At 34.1% G+C, this 18088-nt stretch overlaps 3 protein-coding genes and 1 long non-coding RNA gene across 4 annotated transcripts; 3 read left to right on the plus strand and 1 right to left on the minus strand.

Annotated features, from left to right (window-relative positions):
* Positions 1-3391: 3391 nt before the first annotated feature.
* On the minus strand, positions 3392-4597 carry LOC123881984. Its single transcript, XR_006799655.1, has 3 exons — positions 4578-4597; positions 4407-4496; positions 3392-3635 (listed from the first exon to the last, which is right to left on the minus strand). It is a non-coding gene; the product is annotated as an uncharacterized LOC123881984 (long non-coding RNA).
* A 681-nt stretch (positions 4598-5278) lies between these two features.
* Positions 5279-8746, plus strand: LOC123924711 (phenylacetaldehyde reductase-like). The gene is made up of 6 exons (XM_045977674.1): positions 5279-5465; positions 5573-5745; positions 6002-6187; positions 7111-7273; positions 7566-7752; positions 8418-8746. The coding sequence occupies exons 1-6, from the start codon at positions 5357-5359 to the stop codon at positions 8560-8562; spliced, it is 963 nt and encodes a 320-aa protein (XP_045833630.1). The 5' UTR covers positions 5279-5356; the 3' UTR covers positions 8563-8746.
* Positions 8747-10045: 1299 nt separating this feature from the next.
* LOC123921812 (protein FLX-like 1) lies at positions 10046-12958 on the plus strand. The gene is made up of 4 exons (XM_045974492.1): positions 10046-10742; positions 11777-11946; positions 12065-12144; positions 12614-12958. Exons 1-4 carry the CDS (start codon positions 10240-10242, stop codon positions 12704-12706), a joined length of 846 nt encoding a protein of 281 aa, XP_045830448.1. The 5' UTR covers positions 10046-10239; the 3' UTR covers positions 12707-12958.
* A 1945-nt stretch (positions 12959-14903) lies between these two features.
* LOC123882161 (zinc finger protein CONSTANS-LIKE 7) lies at positions 14904-16649 on the plus strand. Its single transcript, XM_045930970.1, has 3 exons — positions 14904-15474; positions 16138-16287; positions 16402-16649. Exons 1-3 carry the CDS (start codon positions 15010-15012, stop codon positions 16423-16425), a joined length of 639 nt encoding a protein of 212 aa, XP_045786926.1. The 5' UTR covers positions 14904-15009; the 3' UTR covers positions 16426-16649.
* The last annotated feature ends 1439 nt before the right edge of the window (positions 16650-18088 follow it).

Genomic DNA, 18088 nt, shown 5'->3' on the forward strand with positions numbered 1-18088 from the left:
TGTATAACAAATAAATGAGGAATTGTATATTTATTTTATATTAAAATATGTCAACCTTTTTTAAATAAATTTTTATTGAAAGGTTTGGCATAGTAGTGATAGTTCAGGTTTGATAATAATTCATTTGCAATACAAAATGAAACAAAATACTTTTTATGAACTAAAATAATAAATTTTTTACTTAGGGAGAAAACTTAGGTCAAGTATCATACATCCTTTTAGTTCTGTTCTCCACTTAAAATTTGACACATCAACAATTTTTTACCATACATCATATAACTTTAAATTATTGATGTATCAAATTTTAAGTGAAGAACAAAACCAAAATGAAGTATGATACTTGACCTAAGTTTTCTGTTTTTATGTATAACAAATAAATGAGGAATTGTATATTTATTTTATATTAAAATATGTCAACCTTTTTTAAATAAATTTTTATTGAAAGGTTTGGTATAGTAGTGATAGTTCAGGTTTGATAATAATTCATTTGCAATAAAAAATGAAACAAAATACTTTTTTTCTATTATGCAATTTTCAACAAATCAATTCTTGTTTGGAATGGAAACAAAATATGGCAACTTAAAGTGCCTGAGAGAGTGAGATATTTTGTGTGGCTTATGGAAGTGAGGGTGCGTGGTGGTTTTGCTAAATTATTATATTAAAAGTAGAATGAGATTGAGGCATGCTATGCCTATGTGTGATTTTTGTGGTAGCGTTGTGGAAACAGATGTGCATGTGCTAAGAGATTGTCCCTTATACACTTTGGTTAAATGTGGTTCATACTTTATAGTAATATGAGAGACAAAAAATTTAGTGGAAATATGCAGCAGTGGATTAATTTCAATATCAATTCCAATATAGGGTGGAATGGTATGGTTGATTGGAAAGATTTTTGGGATATAGCTTGTCATTGTGTTTGGAGGTGGAGAAATAAGGAGAAGCGTGATCATAATTTTTATAGACCATCAAATCCGGTTCGGCATGTTTTGAATTTTATTAAAAATTATTATCATGCGGATATAATGAGTAAAGTAATTAATGAAGTTACTAGGGATCGAGGTGAGGCTAGTGAGTTGGAAAATCTCCACCCAATATGGTTGGGTCAAATTGAATACGTTTTTGGTGAAGAATAAATGAGGTTTGTATTATTCAAGATTGATAATTGATATAAGTATGATCAGAGAAAAAATTGTTTTTCTTTACAAGAATGAAAGAATTGTTTAGAATGAAAGAATGGTGTGTAGAATGAATTAATTGTCCCTCTCCTTCTCTTGAAGCAGACCCTATTTATAGGCAAAAACCTCCACCTCTTGCTTCTCAAGTAACCGTCTTGCTTGTAGAGGAATTCATAGATAGTGGGCGGTTTTTTTTTCCTTCTTCTCCAAGCTTCTTCCTTCTTCTCCAAGTTATGGTGGATCATGTTTATCATGTGTTTTTCATTTTCACGCTTCTCCTTTAGATGCTCCTTGAGATATTTTAATTGGACTTGAGTGATTTGGGCTTTCTAGGTTGGGCCTTAACAAATTACACCCTGGTCTATTGGCCGGTACAAATACAAATGGTGCTTGCAAGGAAGGGAAAATTGTTGGTTGTGCTGGTCTCATTCATGGAAGTGAGGGTGAATGGCTCGGTTGTTTTGCTACATTTTAGAGGGCTTGTAGTGCTTATGTAGCAGAGTTGTGGGGAGTATTAGAAGGTTTGAACCTTGCTCGTAGGTTGGGCTTTGGAGCTATAGAGTTGTATGTGGACTCTGTTGTGGTGGTGTTGGTGCAAGAGATAGAGAGAGGAAAACATATTTTATGAGGTTCTTGTTGTTATTGGTTTTTCAACTATTCTCCCTCTTTTTCTGTCTCTATGTAACTTTCTTTGCCTTTCTTTTCCCCCTCTCTATCCCCATCTCTCTCTTTATCTCGTCCTTTCTCTCTTTATCTCTCCCCTCTCTCTGCTTATCTTTCTCTCTCACTCTCTCCCCCTCTCTCACCTCTTATTTTTTAGGCTTAACTACACATTTGGTCCCTTACGTTTATTTTAGGTTTCAATTTGGTCCCTTACGTTTAAAAAGTATCAATTTGGTCCCTTATGTTTATTTTAGGTTTCAAGTTAGTCCTTTCCGTCAATTTTGTCACATGTGGCAGTCAATTTGCACATGTGGACGGACACGTGGCACTTGGACACACTGACACGTGTACTGTTCAAACGGTGTTAGTGACAAAATTGACGGAAAGGACCAAATTGAAACCTAAAATAAACGTAAGGGACCAAATTGATACTTTTTAAACGTAAGGGACCAAATTGAAACCTAAAATAAACGTAAGGGACCAAATGTGTAGTTAAGCCTATTTTTTATGCAAATGAAATTTTATTCAATTAGCATGCGGCCTAGCAGATCGCGGAGAAGGCTCTGATACCATCTTAGTATTGAGTATTGGGTCTAACTCATCCTTAAAAAACTGACTTGTAGAGTGAGGATTGACTCTACTTTATAAACACATGTTCAGTGGTATTAGAGTCTCTCCCTGATCCGTTGGACCACTTGCTATCAGGTTTCCGCTACTGGGCCACCTACCATTTATATCCACGCACCAAGCCCAATAGTGTTTAGCGTGATGAGGTGTGTTAAGAAGTCCGATGTCGGTTGTGAGATGGTATGAGTATGTGTTTATAAGTAAGAGGCAGTTCTCACCTTAAAAGTCGGTTTTGTAAGGATGAGTTAGACCCAATATTCAATCCTAAGATGATATTAGAGCCTATCCACGATTCATTGGGCCACTTCTTCAGGCTGTCTGTAATTAGGTTTCTGATCGGGCCCTCCACCACTTATATTCACGCAACAAGCCCAACAATGATGAGCGCGAGGGGGTGTGTTAAATAAGTCTCACATCGCTTGCGAGATGACTTAGATAAGTGTTTATAAATCAGAGGCAATCCTCACTTTACAAGCCGATTTCGTAAGGATGAGTTAGACCCAAAAACTCAATTCTAAGATCTCCCCTCTCTTTGCTTCTCTTTCTCTCCACTCTCTCATCTCTTATTTTTTTATGCAAATGAAATTTCAGTCAATTAGCTCCTCATTTTACAAATTTTGTTCAATTACTTTTATGTGATGTGACACCATGTTGGCAGCTCCTCATTAATTGACGTTTTACGATTTCAGTAAAATATTTGCCTATTTTTAAATTGGGTATTGCTACAAGACACCCATGAAGGTGTTTGTTAGCATCAAACACCCATAGTAAAAGACAAAAATTCAAAGTAAAAGTTAATAGGTGTATTTTAGCATGAAACACCCATAGTAAAAGACAAAAAAACTGATTTTCCCACCTATACAATCTTTTTCTCATTTTCCCACCTATACAAAAATCTCTTGCAATTTTTTTACTAATCATCTATTTTCATTTTATATAGCTAGAGATCCAAGATTAGACAAGTTTAATTACAAATTGTTCACATCATAACATTACTATCATAGATAGACTCTCATACAAAATTACTTGCAGCATAACATTACTATCATAAATACATAATCCTACATAAAATCTCCTATCAACAAAAAAATCATAGTGCCTAACATTGCTATTACAAAATAGACAGCAGCACAACTACTTCAAGAAGTCTATTTCCAACCCTTTACGATCCTATCAAAGCAACAAAAAGAAGAAAAACAAAGTTAATACTAGTATTCAATAAATTTAGATTTTGGGATCAATGAACTTTATCGTCTCCATCGGAATGGAAGATATTTTGATGGGAGGCTAAAATAATTTGAGAACATCAGAAGCATCATTTTCTTTACCAATACTACTTTGGGATTGAATAAAATTTCGAATATCTTTATCTACAAATGGTAGACTACCTGTATCTATTCCTTTCTCTAACTCAAGCACTCTCGTTATAAGACTTATAGCGCAACCAGCTTTCGACAACAACAGAATACGACTTTGATCAGCAATTGGGATATTACGATAAGCAGGAAGAAATTGAACCTCTTTGTCATCCAATAAATCATGATTGTGATAATTGTTGAAATATGTAATCACCCATTTTTCCTCAAAATCAATTGTTCTCTTAGCAACTAACATCTTTGCCATACAATTACATTTTGATGATTTTCGTTTCCTTTTACTTTCCACTTCATTAATTTTGCGTTGTTTAACAATACAACCACGATGACAAACAAATTCCCTTTTATAAACACCCATTGGATTATGCTCAGACTCGTGTATACAAGATCGATAAACGTGATCACGTCTAATCGAAAATCCATGTTTTCGTGCAAATAAAGAATAAAAAACATAAGCATCATCATCACTATTAAATATTTGTCCTTCAAAAGGAACCAACTCATCAATGTTATGGACTTGTGGAAAGAGTTCATATTGTGGTTCATGAAATGGTAAAGAACTTACATGTTCATCTGCATATATAGAAGTATAATCTTTAAGAGCTTCCAAGTGCCAATCACTAGCATCATTATTTTCTTCAGATGTCATGTTAACCTAGTTTTGTTAAAGAGAATAAATTTTACCATTTGATGAATAAAACCCAAAATACATGATTTGAAAAGAAAAATATTATACCTTTTGATGAAAGTCACTCCGACGTACCGATCTCCGCAATGATGAAAGTCACTCCGGCGTACCTGCTTCTGCGTTTCCTTCACTGTTGTTTACTGCTTAAGCTTTGAACAGTGATATTTTCTTTAATTATCTCAATCAGAGAGGTAGAGAGGTGTGGGTTGATGGTGGCTTATAGGAGGCTATTTTTCTTCTGCGTTTCCTTTTTTTTCTTCTTCTTCTTTCAACTCACACAAGCTTTGATCCTGGTCTGGTCGTTAGAGAGGTGTGGGTTGATGGTCGCTTACTGCCACCGGTAACGGCGACGCTCTTGAGATGAAAGGAAACGCAGGTTACCAACGGCGGCGATGATGAAAGGGAACGGAAACGCCGGCGATGATGAAGGGGAACGGAAACGCCGGCGGCGCTCTTGTTTACACACGGAAAAGGAAAGGTTTTTAGGTTGTGGGTTGTTTTGATTTATTTTTTAAAATTTAATAAATGAAATAATGAGAAGCACAACCATTCTATTCTTTCCCGCAAAAAAAAGTCAAGTAGCGGCAATAAAAAACAATTCTTACTTTTACTTTAATTTTTTTGTCTTTTACTATGGGTATTTGATGCTAACAAACACCTTTATGGGTGTCTCGTAGCAATACCCTTTTAAATTTCATAAGGATATTCGAAGAATTTAAAAATTTCAAGGAATAATATTAGGCTGGCCGACACACGTGACTTGATTTGGCCGTTATCAAACACAACAGTCTTCCACTTCCACTTGAGCTCTGTTTCTCTACATCAACATGTCGAAGGTAGTTTGCGTCACCGGCGGCAGCGGATGCATCGGTTCATGGCTCGTCCATCTCCTTCTCCTCCGCGGCTACACCGTTCAAGCCACCGTCCAAAATCTCAGTAACCTTTTTCACTCACTCTTCCAACTTCACAATTCACACATAACACAATCTCTTCTTCAAAATTCCAACTCATTTCCCTTTTTGTTTCTCTCTCAATATTAACAGATGATGAGAACGAAACGAAGCATCTAGAAGCTCTGGAAGGAGCACAAACTAATCTCCGTCTCTTCCAGATCGATCTTCTCAACTACGACACAATCCTCGCCGCCGTCCACGGTTGCGTCGGAGTTTTCCACCTCGCTTCACCTTGCATTGTAGACAAAGTTCATGATCCTCAGGTTTTTTTTTGTCTGTTTAAAAAATTAGACTTTTTTGTCCACAAATCCTAGCTCAACCGGCAAATATTCCAAAATTACTAATTGGAAGTCATGACTAGGGTTCGAACACTGGCTCCTCCACTCCTCCACTTTGTGTATGAGAGTTTTTAATGACTTGTCATTTTGTTTATCTACCAAAAAAAAAATTAGACTTTTACTGGTTTTGTGGAACCCCATTTTGGTTTTGATTTTGAAGCTATTGGGTTTGTTTTTGTAGAAGGAGCTTTTGGATCCTGCAATTAAAGGGACTTTGAATGTGCTTACTGCAGCGAAGGAAGTAGGGGTGAAGCGTGTGGTTGTTACTTCGTCTATCTCGGCAATTACGCCTAGTCCTGATTGGCCTTCTAATGTTGTTAAAAGAGAGGATTGTTGGACTGATGTTGAATATTGCAAGAAAAAAGAGGTTTGTTCACCATTTTTGTTCTTTTTGTTTTGTTTTTTTTATGTTTATCGTGGGAGCAAGACGGGCATTGTGCGCCTAGTCATTAATTAATGAATGCTACCTGGTTGATCCTGTCAGTAGTCATATGCTTGTCTCAAAGATTAAGCCATGCATGTGGGATACCACCATTTAAGTTTATATGTTTAGTAAGGGAGTGATCCTCTCAAAGAAATGTAGGATTTTACATTTTTACTAACGTTTTAGTTTTAGGAGTATATATGAGACATGTTTCTAAAACTAGTGACATAATTAGACTTTTATACATTGAAAACTTTAGTAATTGAAAATGGATTCCCTGCAGTTGGGATATTTCTGCATTCACGCAGTTAGTAAGTACATTGGCGATTGTTGGATTTAGATCAAACAGTTTGTTCAATATGCATATTTTGTTTATTTTTAAAATCTAAAATACCTGAGTTAGAAATTTGGACTGGCATCCAACGGTCACTGATGAGCTAACTGCATGAGTTTAGGATATCCAGACAGTGTAGAATCTTGATCGTAGTTGATATATCTAGAATCTTGAAAACTCTCATTAATTAAGTGAATTTTTTAAAAAAATGTGACAGAATTAAAACCTACTATGTATCACATTTCATGAATGAAGCTACTCTCCCCTCCTTTGCATATGGGGTTTTCTGAAGTGTCGAAGCATCTATTATTGTGATCTTATTTAAGATAATGACATGATTGTTGAGGCATCTCTGTGGACGGACCTAGGCAAGAGGTGCCACCAAATCACATTAGTTCTTGTGTGTTCATATTGCTTCATTTGTGGTGTGTGTGTTCCTTCTAGGATCTTAGGTAGGTGCAAACTTCCCCGAATACTAATTCTATTTGTATTGTGACACTGTTTTTGGCCTTTTTGAAATGGTGTGTAACAGTTGTGGTATCCGTTGTCCAAAACATTGGCTGAGAAAGCTGCATGGGATTTTTCCAAAGAAAATGGTTTGGATGTTGTTGTGGTGAATCCTGGTACTGTGATGGGTCCTGTTATTCCACCAAGACTTAATGCAAGCATGCTCATGCTTGTGAGACTTCTTGAAGGTAACATAGAATCTATTGTGATAAGCATCTCAAGAAAATTAAAATAAAAACAATATCAAAAGAATCTTGAAATAAGTATGAATTATATACATATAAGTTGAAAAGTGAAAACACTTCATTCATATCAATTGTTTTTTTAGCTTCTCTTGTTTAGTGTTTTCCATGTATTTTTAAACGTATAGAGATTTTCTCGTGATTAAAGAATCTTAAACTTATTTAAATCAAGAAACTTGTATATGGGAGTTTTTTAGCAGGTTACTAAGAATTGTGATTTTTCTGTATTCTGCTGAAGGCTGCACTGAAACATTTGAAGACTATTTTATGGGATTGGTCCACTTCAAAGATGTAGCATTGGCACATATTTTGGTGTATGAGAACAAAGAAGCATCTGGTAGACATTTGTGTGTTGAAACTATCTCTCACTATGGTGATTTTGTGGCAAAAGTTGCTGAACTTTATCCAGAATATAATGTTCCTAAGTAAGTAAGCCGCATACTTGCAATTAATGAGTGATAGTAGTGGTAATTGGTTCTTGAATGAATTATTGAAGAGGTTTCTAATTTTTAGTTTCATTCATGCACCAACTAATCAACCTTGTATGGCATTACTATCAGGTTATTGTTCGAGTAAATAGTCATTTGCATCCTGAAATATGTGAGGCGTTGTCACAATAGCTCCTGAATGTATCAAAGTTACATAAACATGAAGCTACTAGATTTGATCTAGTGGTGAGGGATTTAAGTAGTATGCATGAGGTCATGGAAAAACATACATAAATGCATATTTCGATAGCTTGTTTGGTCCTCAATTGTGTTTTTCATTAGTTAGTTTGGTCCCAGGATGTGTATTCTATTAGTCAATTTGGTCCTTAAAATTACCAACAAAAGACACATAGGGATGTTTTTGTAATTCTATACATTCAAGGGCTATAGTGACAATGTCTCACATTTAAGTATTAAAATGATCGTTTACTTGTTGTTTCTTATGTAAGTTATAAATTTTACTCTATAGTCTAAATGGTTATTGTCGCAATGGAATTTGCAAGTTAGAGTAGGATTTGAAGCTGCACATTTCTTTTTTTTTACTCACCTGTGATATGTAATCAAAAATTTGCTCATATTGTGTATCATTTTTCTTTTTATAGGATGCAGCGAGATACGCAACCTGGATTGTTGAGAGCGAATGATGGATCAAAAAAGCTCATAGATTTGGGTTTGGAATTCATTTCAATGGAGCAAATTATCAAGGATGCTGTAGAGAGTTTGAAGAATAAAGGATCCATTTCTTGAATGATGTTACTGTTAAGTGGAACCCTAGTTAGTATAGACTAAATAATATATATAGGTGATGGGTCAGAGAATGAGTACGTATGCCATGAGTTGAGTCTGTATAATCTGTTTTCTCAATTCTTAATATGCTAAATTGCTAATGTTTCTAACTTCAATATTTATCAGTCATTATGTTATCATCAAATCATGTGCATTTTCCACATTTTCATGAACATATACTAATAATGCCCATTATAGTCTCTCAATTTGACTTAAACTTAGAATCACAACCCATTGAAAATTAATAGAATCAAAAGGGTTAATAGAAGTGGTTCTTCATTAGGTGGTAATCAAGGCAGAGAGGAAAGGATAATGGATATGGTGCAGGTCTACATCATATCCTCCATCTGTGGTTATACTAATGGAGTTAATCTAGGCGATTCGCATATTGGTGGTAGGGACTGTCCTCCGATTGGATACGACAGTGGTTATGGTGAGTGACTGAGGTAGGAATTAAGTTTTTTTTTTTTTTTGGGTACATTGGCAAAGAAATGAAAAAGGAAAACAAACAGGAAGACAAAAAAGAAAAAAACTAATCTCTAAGGTGAATCACCCTTAGAGCATCAGATAAAGAGAACATCATATAAGAGAAGGTTTTGTAGCTCCTCCAACAGGGAATACCGATATGGTATGTTTAGAGTCATTTGCCAAATCTAGTTTAGCAAGAAAGTTACCGCTAAAATTTCATTTTCGAAAAGAATGAGCTGAGTAACATCCCAATTCAGCCTAAACATATGTTGGATATTAGCTATAACAACCAATGTAGTCAGGATTGAGATTCTAGGTAGGATCGACAGGTTGGTGAAGGATGTAAGCAAGCACGGGGTCGTAACACGATTCGTGAGATCTCGCTCAAAGGCAAAATTGTAATACAACACATACAAACACACACACACAAGCTAAAAACTTTCTGTCAATTCGTGTTAAGTGTAATATTAGCGGTCAATACGATTTCTAACTTTGTTACACACTCACAATTTGATTCTATAAGATTATGAACATTTCGATTTTGTCTGGCTCTGTAGAATATTAATATGTTTTTCAAATGTCTGGTATTAAATATTGTGGATGGTTAACGCGACTTCAATCAAATTCATACTCAACGTGTACAACTTCCTTTGTTGAATTGGAAATTTCTCCTTCAATACTCCAAATGCACATTTGATCGACATTCTTGATGAATGTCGATGGTTGAATAGTTTAAGAGGGTTTTAAAATGACTTACCAAACATTAGTTAGTCGTGATTGACGCTGACTCAGTAGGGAGGACTACGTTTCAATTTTCTTGAACTGTGATTGGAAATGAGCTGAAACCACTTGATACTAGAACTAACTTTCGAATCAGATTAGATGATTTAGTAGACCGGATACTAATTGTGAAAAAATAAAGTGACTTTCAAAATATTTAAAAGGAGCTTGAAGAGATGTGTTTAAAGAAAATCCTATAACACCTGAATAATATTTTCCTATAAAAAAATAATGTGTTCATATGAGTATGACGCAACATTTTTGAAATGATTTATAAACTATGTTCAGCTTATTTTTATAAACTCTATTGAAAAATTTATCAAAATAGCTTATAGCTTATCGATTATTAAAAAAAAAAAAAAAACAAAGTTAAGGAGAAGAACAGTGGAAATGGCAGGACGCAAACATCACCACCATCATCATCTCACTCGCCGCGACGAACCACGTCTCTCTCATTCCTCCTCCTCTTCAACCTCCGCCCTCGAAGACCGCATTGACGCCCGCCACCGCGAAATCCAATCCCTCCTCCTCGACAACCAACGTCTCGCCGCCACTCACCTCGCCCTTAAACAAGACCTATCCGCCACACAGCAAGAGCTCCGTCAACTCTCCGCCGCCGCCGCCGATGTCAAGGCCGAACGTGACGCCGAAGTACGTCGGATCTACGAGAAATCGCTTAAGATGGATGCCGAGGTCCGCGCCGTTGCCGCCATGAAGTCTGACCTCGATCAGGTGCGGGCTGATGTACGTGAGCTTGCTGCCGCACGGAAAGAGCTTGCATCGCATTTGCAGTCCATTCAGAGTGATCTAGCTATGGCGCGCAATGATTCGAAACCCTTGCAGGCTATTAAATCTGATATTGAAGCTTTGCGCCATGAGATTCAATGTGGAAGGTAAAATTAAATTTTCGCTGTGTTTGATTCTTGTGCTGTCAATGGCTTTGGATTGTTATTGAATTGAAGCATAAAACTTGAAGCTCTTAGATATTGATTGCTGAATATGCATTGGGATCTTTTTTGTTTTGTTTATATGTAGCGTTGTCAAATAGCTGCTATAGCCTATAGCGCAGTAAAATTTAAACAAATTATTGTTATAATGTGATTGTGATATGCTATTTAGTACAAAGTGTTGTCGAGTCGAATAGCAGCTATGGTCGTGTCGTATGTTTCACAATCAACTGTCAACAACATTAGTTCTTTGGAGGATGTGTAAATTTTGAACAATTTACTCAGGTGTTCCAAACTAAAAAGTAAATAAGACAGATGAAGTATTTTTTTTAACTAATTTTCTTATAATAGTTAGTTATGAAGCATTGATACAAAAACAATACTGAGGAGAACACGACCCTGACACGTAGGCATGATAATAATTTAATCAAATAGAAGTGATTGAAAGTACCTACATACGTCGATGTCGTGTGTGTGTGTTGGACACTATCACTGACAGATGTCAAACACTGACACACGTCGGACACCAGATATGGTACAGTGATAACTTATTCTATTTATACCATTTTAAATAAAATTTAACAATCAATTGAAATAAATGTATATATGAAAATGAATCGAACCTCAGACCTCAAGAGGAGCACACTCCCAGGTCCCAAGCCAATACCAATGCACCAACCCAAGTGGGTTTATCTCTCATATTCTTTGCTTGCTCTGTTTTCTAATATTGAATCCTGCACTCAGTTCAGTTGCTTATCAAACTAACCAAAACAAGATTTAATTTGAACATCTAGATGTTGAAAATGCAAACCTCCCTATTGATCCCAACTCTCAAATATAGCCTTCTTTTCTTGTTACAAGAGTCATCTTTCCTGCGCCGTGTCATATCATATGCTAGGGAAAAAGTCAATGTGAAAACATTGATCATGTTTTAATTTCAATTTGGGCATATTTTAACTTTAACTCACTGATGCATGTAGGAGTGCTATTGAATTTGAAAAACAGACACATGCGAATAACCTTGAGCACAAACGGGTAATAGACAACAATATGATCATTATGACCCATGAGGTTGAAAAATTACGCGCTGAGCTAGCTAATGCAGAAAAGAGGGCCAGGGCTCCTATGGTTGCTACTGCTGCAAACCCAAGTAATTTGACTTTCTTGTTCATTCACCTTGAAGTGCTTACTTAATAATACAACAGAAATATAAATTGAGACTTCCATTGAAATTTGTGTTCTGAATCTGTGGAGTTGTTTCTATGCAGGTCCTGGATATCATGCAAACAATCCTGATATGGGGTTTGGTGGAATCACATACCCTCCTGATTCTTATAGCATGCATCAGGTATGTTGCATTTACTCCCTAATTATGTTTACTTTTTATGTGATTAATTGAATCTCAAAGTAATTATGTCATTAAACTATGTGATAAACATTGTTTTTTAGTAATGAATGAAAAATATTGCAATGTTCGTTAACATAATTTATCTGAAGAGAAGAGACATACTAAACCTAGTTCTGAGAAGACATAGGTAAATTTACAAGATATTAGCAGCTAGTAAGCTCTGTTCCCTCAATGTAGACGATTTTCCTTCGTGTCTTTTCTTTCTTCCTATTTTTTTAGTCATCTTATTTCTTGTAAAGAGAAATTTTCTCCCTATTCATACGCAGAGGGCTTCGCTGCTAAATTAATGTATGCATGAAAATGAGATATATTATTTTCATATTGGATAGTGTTCTCGTTCCCAATCTCACGAGACATCTATAAAATAATGATTGCCAGATGAATAATTTGAATCTACAAACCTTTTCAGATCCAAGCTGGGGTTGAAGTTCATCCACAATATGCATATGGTGCAACATTACATCACCCCTATGACCTTCAACAACCACAAGGGCCAAGATAGGCTTTCATCTATGCTTTATTTTATGTAAGTGAGAGGAAGAGAATGTGACATTGTAACATATCGTGAACATTCCCTCACCCCGAAATCATCTATTCATTAACTTCTTAATGCTTATTACTTTGCTGATAGTTGAAAATGGTATAGATCCATATGTATGTATATATATTCTTAATTTTGCATGAGCAACCATAATCTTTTGGTTGCTGTGAAGTAGAAATGCTAGAGCTAACAACATTGTTATTGTTCTTCTAACTCCCTTTACATTTCTCTAAATTGGCCAACTTTATGCTCATCAACTTTCAATATTTGGCAGTTATCGTCTCTATTTTCTTGTTTGTACGTGGGTAATCCCAACTGCAACGAGTAAACTGTCTTGAAACTTATGTTATCATTCTATCTTCTGCATGTACATTGGTGAGGTAATACTGTATATGATAACCAGACATGGTCTTCTACTATGGAAACAAATGCTATTCTTGATTTTTTTTTTTTTTTTTTACTGTAGCTATTCTTAATGTTTTCTCTTAACAATTAGTTGCTTTTGGGCAAAGGGTAAATATTGAAAAGTTTGAAGTTTCCTTTAGCTGAAATGTGTTTGATAAATCAGAGGAATCTCATAATAGATACCTAGACTTGTTTATTGTTTTTGGAAGGTATAAAAGGTGGGTAGGGATTGTCTACGTTTAGATTCAATGTCGGTGACTTGGTGTCTATCTATCTCTTAATCAATTTTCATCTCTCGTCTAAATAATTTTAATCGACAACCTATTTTTTAAATACACCAAGTCACCAAAGTAAACAAACAAAAATGTTATAGAATCCTTTTCCGAAAAAGGTTGTCCATTTCATTGTTAACTTCAGTGTGGAAGAAATCAAGGGTTGGAGAGAAAATAGTCTCTCTAGGACAAGAAAATAAGTCCTTATGAAAGCAGTGATGCATGCCACTCTTAGAGGGTTGCATGCAAATAGATAGAATCTATGGTAGCTAAGTTTTATGGGGATCATAGAATTTTTTTTGAACAATGGGGGTCATAGAATTTGAAAGGGCTAAACCAAAATATGAAGAGGGGCAAAGGCTTTTGGGGATTAGTCTCTTCAAGAAAGCTTTACTTGACAAACATCATTGGCTGTTAGATGACAAATCCTTGATGAGAAGAATTTTCAAGAGCCGCCACCACTCAAGAGTTCCTTTCATGGAGGCAAGTGTGGAATTCCAACCATTGAAAACTAACGGTCATGAAAATGACCTAAATTAATATAGATTTAAAGCTAAACAATATAATTGATATATGAAGTTACTAAAAGTTCAACTATTGCTTTTCCAAACATGAATACTTTTTTCCTGAAGAATTTTCAAACAAGAATATTATAAGTAAGACACAATTTTTAGGCGCACACACATCAATCAAAAAAAATAATTGGCAAATATATTTGTCACATCAATTAATATCAATTCAATTATTTTTTCTTTAATTTTATTTACTTATTGTGAGTGTGCCTAACAAATCATTATTTGGGCGTGTGCTCATATAAGTATTTATCTGGTGTAGTATGAATTGTAAGAGGTTTGAGGTATCGTAAATATGTGGTTAGAGGATTGATTGACTCATGCTTATCAAAATTTATCATTTCACACATTCTATAAATCTTCTAAAAATTAGTCTCTGCATAGTTGTGCTTAGATGATAATTCTCTTCAAATTTATACAATAAAAAATTCTATTTATTATTAAGTTATGCATAGTAATGTTATGTCTCATATAGATATGAATTGTCCCTATTAGTAATCGAACTCGGGTTCTCCCGAACGATTTATTCGTGGAGGAAATTCATTAACCACTTGAGCTCAATGTCTTAGTTTGAAAAATTAGTATTTATAATTGCATACAAACTATACCCAATATCGAATGAATGAACCATCTCAATTTTTTTTTTGATAAGCAATGAACCATCTCAATTAATTAACTTCATTATTCGAATAACTCCTATACTTTACTTTTTTTTTTACAGCATCCTATACTTTACATGTTGACTAGTTCTAAAAACGATTAAAATAATAATAAAATTATTAATTCAACTATTTTAAAACATCTTTATTAAACCTTTCTACACACAAAAGTTCCTCTTTTATGGGAAACTATTTTCTTTAATAATGTATATGTACCCTACACAAATTGTCACATATATAATGTCCTTATATCATTGTAATGGCACGAACATTATTATGCAAAATATAAGAACCAAAAGGTAGAAAGAAAAAAAAATCAGAGATAGAGAGAGAAAAACAACTTTGCAAAAGATAAGATGATATACACTTCATCCCTTAGAAGTCCAAAGAAAGAAGAGCATGAAGTACCACAAATTATCACTCCAACACTACCAAACTTCAACAAATCTTACACTCGTGAAGATTTCTATATTTTCGACGAACTTGAAGAGTACTTGAACGAAGAAGACGAACAAAAGTTATCGCCACAAAACACTTGTAATAGTAGTATTGAGGTTCATTGGGATTTAATGGAATGGGAGGAATTTTCCTTTGTTGAAGGGAAATATGAGAACATAAGCAAATGTAATATTGATGAGAAGAAGATTATAAAGAGAGAAAATTACAATGATGGATTTTGGGAAGTGGATGATGAAAAGAGTGTGGCTTTGAATTTGAATTTGAACTATCAAGAGGTTTTGGATGCATGGTCTGACCGTGGTTCACTATGGGCTGATGATTGTTCTCTTAATTCATTGTCCTCTTCCAATAATTGCTCCTATGTTAGTACTCATTATCCTATCCAATCTTCACTTGCATATATATTATTTTCTTATGTTTAATGCAAATGTTTGCACATCTAAGAAGCTATTGCAATATTAGTCTTTCTTATACTATATTTAATTTTTTTTTTGAAACATACTATATTTAAAATTGGTGACTGTATTTGTAAAAAAAGTTGAATTATCGAAGAAAATGGTGACGAATTTTGCTAATAATTTAGCACTCTTTATAATTTTTATAGAGTCGTCAAATACATCAAGACTTTATCCGCAGGTATCAATTAAGCGCTTTGTCGAAATATTTTTTTAGATGATGATTTTGTGTTGCTCTCTACGATATTTTCAAATCAATAGATTTTATACTATGTTAATTTGAACTAGTTCGATTTGTTTAATTAAATTTAATTTTTGTTGATAATTAATGTTTTTGTTAATGCTTTTTAGAGAACTTGATTTAGTAATAAAGAAATAGTTAGCATTTAATAGTATTAGTGATTGATAATGTAATATTTTTTTTGCAACTCCAAAGTTATTTATTTATTTGAATTCTCACTTGAAAGTGAATTTATTTACTAGAATTATTAGATTTTAGTTTGAATCTCATTAAAATTAAATATGAATTATGATATACTCCTTGTAAATATATATATATTTTTTGTTTAGATGGGAGAAGTGCCAATATTGGAAGAAGAAAGAGCAAGAAGAGAAGCAAGTGTTCTTAGGTACAAAGAAAAACGTCAGAACAGATTGTTTTCCAAGAAGATAAGATACCAAGTTCGGAAATTAAACGCTGATAAAAGACCAAGAATCAAGGTCACACTTTTTGAATAATAATTTTTTGTTTTTTTTATTTTCCATTAGGTTTTTGCAACATTATGGTCATTTTGTTTTGTAATGAAAACACTTTTTGTGATATTTTGGTTGTAGGGACGCTTTGTGAAGAGACACTAAAGGTCACTCAGTCAAGAGAAATATCTCAATCCCAAAATATCTTCCAAAAATATCTAAGGCCACTCCTCTACTTGTATTTTTAATTATATTTTAATATATTTTTGTATTTATCCATTCAAATTATCTTTCTCTTCCTAAAGAATTGGAAGAGAATGAATTCAACTAACGATATATATCTACTTCTAAATTCTAATATATGGATCAAATTCCTTATGATTTTTAAATTGGATTTTCATTCTTGAGTCGCCAATTATTTTATTAGGTCTACTTGTTAATTTTGCTGTCTCAAAAGAGTGTGGTTTATAATTGTCACATAGTGATGGACTTATAATCACAAAATTCATTGGTGGACAATGTAGCATAGTAGCTACAATGCTACATTTACATGGGTATAAGCCTAAAAAAATAATTAGGTACACATTAATCAAATAAGTGTAGTTTACTTATTTATAAAATATATATTATTTAATTTATTTTTCTTTTATTTTTTCATATTTATGCATGTGTACGAGCTTAAATCCATTTTATTTGTGATCGTATCTAAGTTACAATTGTTCTGTAGCATAGTACCTTCTATTTTAATAACAAAGTTAGATTTATGATTTTTGAAAGTAGAAAATCCAAATCCATTTTATATGGAATAGAAGCAAATTAATAAAGTGACCTCACTGGTCAAGATTTAATTTAGTTCAAAATTCAAGTATATAATCTAAAAAAGGGAGTTATTAATTTGTTGTTGATGTGGTTGTCATCGTAATCGTCATCATCAGTTATATACGAAGTAATAAATATCACTTTGTAAGGTCATGGTTTTAAATATAAGTAAGAGTCGTGCTATATACAACGAAAGATTTCGCTCGTGAAATTTCACGAATTGCAGTTTACTGTATATTTCACTTATATTTCTCTAAGTTATTGAATACTGAAAACAACTTTGCAACTACGCTGCTATTTCTCTCTCTGTACAAAACTACAAACCCTTCACTTTTGGGCAACAAAATAGATCTAACCAGATTCATCTTCTTCTTGTTGCTTTGGTCCTACAATTTTGGAGCAGATTTGCATTTATCTTTGAAGAGGAAACACTTAATTTTGTGCCAAATTGAAGTGATGGAGAAATAGATTTCTCAGATGAGAAAAATGGTAGTTTATGAGTGATTTTTGTTGGGTTTTTGTATATTGGCTACATTTTGCAAAAACATATTTCAGCCAAGTGTTGAGACAAGTGTGCTGACCCCAAGTGTTGTGACAAATGTTGGGACACTTTGGAACAACACCTGACTCTGTTCCTGCGCGCGCCAGCTAAGGTGTTATTATTTTCTACGCAATCTTTTGAAGATCTGTTTGAAGAATTTGTTCAAGGTATCTTGCAGAAGAAGGCGCACGTGTTTAATGTGATTCAGAAGGCAGCTAAACCCTAGTTTTATTTTCCAAAGAAATTATATTTTTGGAAAATATATTTTTGCGGTTTCAAAAATATAACTATTGTTTTCAAAAATATATCACTGCTGCCGCAATTCTAGAAGCCCTAATTTTGTCTTGAAGCCCAAGTCGTTCTACTACTATAAATACGAAGGCAAGCATATGGTTTCAAGCATCTAAAATCGTGTTCTTACAAAGCATGTGTTTTAGGGATTTTAGAGTGTTAATTGTGAGCCTTTCT

The sequence above is a fragment of the Trifolium pratense genome, linkage group LG4, assembly GCF_020283565.1.
Source record: "Trifolium pratense cultivar HEN17-A07 linkage group LG4, ARS_RC_1.1, whole genome shotgun sequence".
Taxonomy (NCBI): domain Eukaryota; kingdom Viridiplantae; phylum Streptophyta; class Magnoliopsida; order Fabales; family Fabaceae; genus Trifolium; species Trifolium pratense.